The sequence below is a fragment of the Centruroides vittatus genome, unplaced genomic scaffold (assembly GCF_030686945.1).
Source record: "Centruroides vittatus isolate TY-2023 unplaced genomic scaffold, ASM3068694v2 contig_474, whole genome shotgun sequence".
Taxonomy (NCBI): Eukaryota; Metazoa; Arthropoda; class Arachnida; order Scorpiones; family Buthidae; genus Centruroides; species Centruroides vittatus.
Window position 1 is genome coordinate 4,301,103 of NW_027122266.1, and position 8,777 is coordinate 4,309,879.

Sequence of the window (8,777 nt, forward strand, 5' to 3'; positions counted from 1 at the left end):
TTTTAACCAGTAAGCGTTTTATATTCATTTCAATTATAAAACGTAAAATTGATTAATTTATATATTTTATTATTAGGCCTATATAAAAATTGAAATGCATAAATTCCTTTTACGTTTCAAAATTAAAATTATTTTGTTTAAAATACAAATCTATAAATGGATTTATATACAGTAGATATGAACGTATATAATTAATTTTTGAATGAAATGAATACAGAACCCAAAGAGAAGAATCTGTATTTACTAACAGCTGGAAATGAAATTCACATCTATCAAATGAGGATGTTGAATTCTTAATAAATCTTTCCTGTCCTATTTATTTTCACTCATCAAAGTAACACATGGGATATTTAGTCTTTTAATCATGGATGTCGTGGGACAAAGACCACTTTTGCTTTATACTTTGAATGCTTTTCATTACTTGTTTTTTTATTTCTGTTATGTTATTACCTTTTAATAAAAGTTATTTCTTTTTAATAGTACTCTTACTTACTCTCAGATCTAGAGTCGTTCATAAATTACCTGTACAGTTTTTGAGCCAGTTTTGACACTCTCCCTCCCTGTTATATGTAATATGTAGGTCTACTTTTGGCGAACCCCTACCCATTTAATTATGTGTACGATGGTTAATATTGATATTGAAGAAATGATCTAAAAAAGTTCTGAAAATATTTTATAATTGATACTTTATACACGTGACTAGTAATAGCCTTATAAGAACAAATTCGTATACTTCTAAAACTATTAAAAAAGTCCATACAAACAATGCCTCTCTCTCCTCTCTCTCCAGTGTATAATGAAGTATTTTTCGCGACTTCTCTTCACTTTAAACTGTATACGTAATTAATGGTCAGCCCCTCTCCCAATATAATTAATCTATCATATATTAAACATAATTTGACATTAACATTGCATTTCATTAAGCATAAAAAATAGACAAATAACAAGTATGTAAATCTAAAAAGAAAAAAAAAAAATATGTTTTAATATTAATGGATATTTTTTTCATTACAAAACTAAATATTAACAAAATATAAAAGAGAATAATTTGAAATGAAGCAGATTTATATATCTTCGTCTCGATATATATCCATAAATTTTACATGGAATTCTTGTATTCGTTGAAGAATTATTTTGAGTTTATCCATTTGCGGAAGGAATGTCAATCTGTAATAACAAAAGCACATACATCACAATGATTTAATTGTACAATTATATTACATATTAAAATAATTTAATTACTTTGATGCATAAATTTCGAATCTACACTCTTTATGGTATAAAAGCATTAATAGTGAATAAACTAACCGAAAATGGTAAGTTTCTGGTCTTTGCCCAAAAAGGCATCCTGGTATAACACAAATACCAGAATTTTCTAACAAACTCATAGCATAAAACTCATCAGGTTCTTGTCGTCTTTCCTATTTAAAATAAATCAAAATTTTATGTATAAATTATATATAATAATAATAATTTTTATAGGCGTATATATCAATTTTATTAACTTTTGCCATTTCCAGTGCCTTTTTTGGCATAAAAATACGAGGATAAACATACATAGAGCCAACAACTTTATTACATTTCATTCCCTCCATACTGTTAAAAGCCCTGTAACATAATTCGGCCCTTTGCTTTAATGACAATAAAATTGCATTCTTTTCCTATAAAAAAAATTATATAAAACATCGATCTTGTTAGATTTATTGATATCTAAATATCAAGAACTTTTTAATTTCTAATAATTGTAAAAATAAATACTTACAGATGTAAACTCTTCATAAGAAGGTTCTTCTGGTCTAGGAGAATTTGTTATTCCATACATCACAATCTACATGCATTTTAGTTATTTTTATTTTTATTCTTGAATATATTTGGTAATAATAATTAAATTTACCTGTCCAAGAATTGTAGGACAAAGTTTCGCAGTTAAAGACTTCATCAGCATCTCTCTAACTCCATTATCCAAATTAATAATTTCACAATATCCACTTCTTGCTCCACATCTCAATAATAAAATTATAAAATTAATTACTAATTATTTTTAAAAAATTAAATATTTATATTATATTATATTATATTATATTAAGAAAACACTTCGTAAAGCAAACGTACTCTCCCATAAACCCTTTTGAACCTGACATAAAAGATGCTAATTCCATTTCGGAATATGGAGGACCCATCTCTGTCAAAACTTTTCTAAATGAAATAAATTTTGAATTCTCATCGTAAACATTATATTGATAAACCTGTAAAATAAAACAATATTAAATATAAACATATATAATAAATTTTATCTAATATTTTTATAAGTAATTCATTTTGCATGTATTTATTTAACAAATTGTAGGATAATAACGTTAAAATGTTACAAGATTAATGTATTTGTATTAGCAAATAAATTTATTTATGAATCATAATATTACATTAATAAATTTCTTCATAATTACCTCATCTGCTAATATAAAAAGATTTTCATTATAAGCAAAACGGATGATTTCTTGGATATCTTCTCGAGTTAATACAAATCCTGAGAAAACATAATTCATATAATTATCTAAATTAATTGGAAGTAAATCTGTTTAATCACATTTATGTACCACTGGGATTTCCTGGATTAATTATTACTAAAGCTCTCGGTTGACAATGTTTTCTGCTTTCATCAACGGCTCTTTTTAATTCGCTCATATCTATTGCCCATTCGTTATCTTCGTCTAAATAATAACTGATCTACAATATTTATATATTTAATTAACTTGTATTAAAAACAATTGAAATGTTGAAAAATAAATTTCAAAAACACAGACCTGATACATTCCATATTCTGCAACAGTTGAAGAGAATAGAGGATATTGTGGAATAGGAATCATGACTCCTGGTGGTTTATCGTTAGTTGAATAATTCAAGATGCTTAAAACGGACTAAAAAAATAAATTATAATTTATTTTTACTATTAAAAGTTTTAATTTATTTTAGAAAAAGCTTTTGTCTTTCTGTATCTAAAAATTATCAAAATCTAATTCTAATTTTATTTTAATGCTATGGTATTATTACTCTAACAGCTTCTGTTGCTCCACTTGACATAAAGATATCGTGATAATTAGTTTTAACTCCGTCACGTTCTTCTATATATTTAGCTACTTGTTTTCTTACTAAATCTAATCCAGCGGTTGGTGTATAAGAACCTAAAAAATAGATAAATTATTAATAATAAAATTTATATAATTGAGAATATACAAATAATATAATTCTGTTGATTTAAGTTTCTGTGCTCATTTCTATAATTTTAAAATTAAATCCTGTGTAAACTTATAATATCTATTTAAAGAATAACATTTCATAAAACTTATCTCAAACATCCTATTTATTACAAAATTTATATCAAATTAAAAATATTATAAATAATTCATGATAAAAGTGGTCCAAAACAATGAACATGGATAAAATACAGTATATAAATTGATATTAATTATATTTCCGCTCTTTATACATATTTTTCTTATGTTATCGTTTCTCTATTCGTTTTGTTGTAAATTCGTATGTTTTATACAGAAAATATAGGATACAGTAAAAATAATAAACAGTTCTTCAATGAATAATAATTATTTTTTTTCTTTCACAGATTGTATGTGAAAGAAAAAAATGCACAAGTGCGAAATAATGTGCATGTCTGCCATTCACATGCACATTATTTCGCACTTGGCAGAATTTTGGATATTTGTAACTCGCTGATTTTTTTCGTTAGTTAGCTAAGAAACACTGAAACGAAAGGATGCACTTTCCGCAGTGATTACTATTGCTTAAATGCGCTCCCATACATCCCAAAGAACAAGATACTAACAGCATCTGTAATAGAAACTCTGCAGGCACTTCGAAGATGAGCTTAATCAACGTGACTGCCATTCTTTCTCGCTATTAATTGCTGGACACAACAATAGAGTAAAGAAGGTTCTGTTCGAAACAAAAAAATAACCGGTTTGCAATCGATCGGTGTGTATGCCAGAAAACATCACTTGAGTATTACTACTGTGCAAATCCACAAACAAAGAAGTAATTGTATGGCAGAAGTACGAGGAAATCCTATACGAAAATTTAAAATTCTGTACAAGTTTCAAATTGTGCAACATTTCTCAAACATGATGAGTGTTTGGCATCGCTTGCATGAGTATGTGGAATGCGATGGTGTTCACTTAAAATACATAATTTATAGAAAATGGAGCATTGATAGAAAACTACAAAAAACATAAATTAATATAAGTATATTACAAATAAATTTATCAATATAAAAGTATTTTATTTCTAAATGTGTTTATTTATACTGCTGGTTTATATTAAAATTAAAATGTTTTAGTGATATAAGTCGATCGACGAAAAAAATGAAATTACAATTTCTAAACAATTCTTAATACCTATAAAAAATATAATAAAATTAAAATAATATTTTGTTTATATCGAATTAAATGTTAATGACATTGATAAAATCATAAAGCTAGAGCTATGACATAGATAATAATTAATGACTTCAAGTACTTAATTACCTAGTTAAATAATTAATATTTTAAACATTTAAGAACAATTCAGTGTATAAAATCTTAATTATGTATGCTTTATTACGCTTGACAAGAACAAAAATTATTTTAATTGTATGTTTTTCTAAAAATAAAACATTCAATAGTATTAATTAGTGTATCTTTAATCATTTTTTACACTTTTATATTTCTACCTGGCATATTAGATTATGACAATAGTTTAATTAAAAAGATATTTAAAATATTTTTATTTTCTTTGAATTGTTTTTTTATTTTTTAAGGATATAAAAATGAATACTTTAAACTTTTATTTTAACATTAATTCAATCAAAATCATTATCATTATTTATAATTAGAATGAATATTTTAAATTATATTTTAATGTTTAACTTTAACTATTCTTGAGAAAACATTTGAATTTCGTAGAATTAAAGCATTTTCTATAAATAAAATTTAAAAATTCCTTACCTATGGTGTGTCCTTTGCATTCATTTAAAATAGCTCGTGCTCTGATTCTTACATCTTCTGGAAATATACTTTCATTCATCAACTTTGGATTTAAACAAAGTGATACTAGCTAAAAATAATTTATTTGTATATATTTATTTATTTATACAATATATCAAAGAATTTCAATAAGCTTAATAGTTAATTGTAATAAAAATAAGTCTATTTACTTTTTGAAAGAAAGTTATAGGTTTTTGTCCCATTCCTTGTGGATCTCCAGCATGAGCGTGAATGACATCAGGGAATGGAAATTTTATACCCTAAAATATACAAATTAATTGTATAGTAACATATATATGTAATATTTTGAAAGTTTCTTTTACTACGATATCTTCTATAAAAAGATCTTTTTCTTTTATTTGGAACGTATCCAATAATAACCGTGTTTCCTGTAAAGCTGTCTTTCCAACATAACACAAATGCCATCTGAGAAGTTAATAGTCTATTACATACATATAATATTAAAAATAGATAAATTTTTAAATTAAAATTTCATATAGAATATAGTAATAAATATATTTTAAAAAATCACTTTATTAATTACCATTTAAATTATGTATATTTTTTTAGCATGCAGTCTATAATAACTGGTTTACAATTCTTCTTAAATTGTGAAAAAATTTTAGTTTTAAAAGCTTAAAATAATTAAAACTTTTATTATTTTATTAAAAAGTATTCATATTATATTTTAATATTCAGATTAAAGATCATGACTTTATCAAATAATTGATCATCATAAAATTTAATTACTGATGCAAACAAAACAAATAAAGTTGTTTATAAAAAAATAGAGCAGAAGCGAATCCAAAACAATTTAAAAAACACTAAGTTACCGTTAAACACGTTTCACTTTTACGTTTGCTACGAAAATAGCATCGATAGTTTAGCACGAATTTTCAAGGTCAGTACAAAATCTGTGGAAAACTTTACCTGTTACACTTGTAAATTAGTACAAGTTCAACATAAAACCAGGGGTAAAATACATGTGAATATTTTAATCAAAAAATAAATTCTCAATCTATATATTATTTATTATATTTAAATATATTATAATAAATAAAAGTATTTACCTTTTTAACAGCTATCTCTAATTCGTTACCTCTAGAAACTACCGGGCTAGGCCATGGAAATTCCATTTTCTTTAAATTTTGATTTATATTATCCGAAGTCATAGTTATTGAATAATCCATTTTATGTACGTGAGTCTTTCAAACAAGTTGAAAATCAAATGACTGTCGAGTATGAAAGAACTGCACTTGACAGAAATAGCTCACTTGTGGGGTTCTTTCTGTCTGGAAACTACAATCTACCTTAATTATAGATAATTTATATTCTTGTTGTGAGTGTACGCTTTCGAGTCGAGATATATTAATCAGTTTTATAGACATTAAATCGTCAAATTTTAAAATAACTCAAAATAAAATGGAAAATAATCTGTTCCTCTACCTTTCATATTTTAATTTTTTTTTCTTTTTATGGAATTGGGCCAAGTTTTTTTCTTTAAATAAATTGCGGAAACTGAAATAAGTAATTTTATGAAAATATTTCATATATTTTAAATGAGAAAAAATAATGTGGAAAATCAAGACTAAGAAATTAATTGTACAGTTTTGTTGTTGTAACTTGGTATCCGTTAAATATGAAATTAAAAAATAAAAGTTACATTATTCGATATTAAATTATCAATAATAAAAATTGAGCGAATTTCTCTTATATTAAATAACTATAACATATTAAAACAGAATTAATTATTTAAAGCTTTATACTTTTATACGATTTACTTTATAAATAAGCATTATCAACAAACTATTAACAAAGTTATAAAACAAACTTACTTTTCTAAATTATTAATAATATTTTGATATTTTTATATTAAAGTGAATTTTTATTAATAAATAAATTACAATGCAATCATTTGAAATTGTTATTATTTATTTATATTAATTTGAAATATTCCCAATATTATCATTTTATAATAAATTATTTTTCTAATTAAACATTGATTTGCAAAAATTAAAGCGCGAATTTATGATATAGCCAAGAAGAACTTCTGTTTGATTTGATGCCAATTACTGTTATGACGTCAAAGAATTTTTTTCAGTTATAGGATCCACTACTTACGTAATACACTTGTTGGAAAAGTTTTCATTTATAAAACATTAGTCATTAAAGTATTTTCTCTAAATTCTTTAAATTTTTGCTTAATTTAAAGCAATAAAATAAATCAAGAAAAGCTTCAAAATTTATCTTAAATAAATATGTTGATATGTTCTAATGATAATTATTTTTAAGAAGAACTGCAAACATCTTTAAACTTAAAAATATATAATTAAATACACTCAGTTGTAAAAATCAATGTACTTTAAAGCACGGTAATCAAATTCTGCACGTGGAATGGTAGTAAAAAAACAAAAAAATTCATTACATCACGTGTAATATCACAAACGTTAAGAATACAATAATTGAACTAAAAAGAAAGGTGATCACAAGCACAGATGAATTTTACGTCCGTTCCACGTATGTCCAGCGTGAAACGTGGGAACCTTTCTTTCTTCTATCCCCTCACCAAGCTCTTCCTTCCCCTTCGTGGCACCTCAGTTCTCCGAATACTTGACGATCGCAGATGTGGAGTTAATGGGGAGGGGTGCTAATGAGAAGCAGATTTTACTCCCCTTCTTAGCCTTGAATAAAAATTCACTTTAATATAAAAATATCAAAATATTATTAATAATTTAGAAAAGTAAGTTTGTTTTATAACTTTGTTAATAGTTTGTTGATAATGCTTATTTATAAAGTAAATCGTATAAAAGTATAAAGCTTTAAATAATTAATTCTGTTTTAATATGTTATAGTTATTTAATATAAGAGAAATTCGCTCAATCTTCTTAGTTCCACTTTCCGTTCTATACATCACATTTTTAGGCATGTTGTCGTAGCATATTACTTTACTTACTATATTACAAAATTACCTTATCGACCCGATAAGGTAATTTAATGTTTGGATGTTTTCCCCTCATACCATTTTGAACTAAAATCCAGGATCCAACTTTAATGTTTACCAAAGGCCCTGTATGCTTCCTATCATAATATTTTGATGGAGTCTCGATATTTCCTTCGTTGTTCTTCGGTATGTTCCTTTTCATACGAGTGTAAATCTATAATACCGAATTCGCTGTCAGCCTCCAGCTTAACAATTGCACGTTGCCATTTGAATAATGGAGAGCAACCTAAATAAGAGTTGTAGTTACGATTTTCGTGGCCAACTGCAGCATCCAAGCAACTTTTCCCCGCCTTTGAAATCCGGATATCAATTTAGGAATTTCTTGAGATCCCGTATCTCTCTCACACACTCCGTTCCCGGCAGCATGATAAGGTGATGTGGTTTTTAATGTGATATTCCTGTCTCTGGCCCATTGCTTGAAACTGTCCAATTTAAAGGTAGATCCGCAATCGCTGATGATAGTAGTTACCTTATTGAATAATGGTAAATTATCCAAATAACGGATGACACTACGAACATCCTCCTTCACAGCTTTAGCATGCGTTATCCGTGTAGTTTCGTCTATGACCAGTAGAAATGATTTAGTCACTTTTACCCCTTCACTCCACAAAATTAAAGCTTCGCAAAATCAATGTGTACCGTATCGAAGGGTATTTTCGATTGTGGGGGCAAACAGAGTTAGTCTTGACTGGGTCGGTATTTAAACTTGACGGATTGACATATCGGACAAGTCTGCACGTAAC

At 26.1% G+C, this 8,777-nt stretch overlaps 1 protein-coding gene across 1 annotated transcript; it reads right to left on the reverse strand.

Annotated features, from left to right (window-relative positions):
• Positions 1–1,005: 1,005 nt before the first annotated feature.
• On the reverse strand, positions 1,006–6,339 carry LOC136977763 (alanine aminotransferase 2-like). Its single transcript, XM_067273311.1, has 13 exons — positions 6,104–6,339; positions 5,204–5,293; positions 4,995–5,103; positions 3,052–3,182; positions 2,805–2,918; positions 2,598–2,727; positions 2,448–2,527; positions 2,113–2,246; positions 1,895–2,003; positions 1,763–1,828; positions 1,506–1,661; positions 1,309–1,421; positions 1,006–1,167 (listed from the first exon to the last, which is right to left on the reverse strand). Exons 1-13 carry the CDS (start codon positions 6,221–6,223, stop codon positions 1,065–1,067), a joined length of 1,455 nt encoding a protein of 484 aa, XP_067129412.1. The 5' UTR covers positions 6,224–6,339; the 3' UTR covers positions 1,006–1,064.
• Between the last annotated feature and the right edge of the window lie 2,438 nt (positions 6,340–8,777).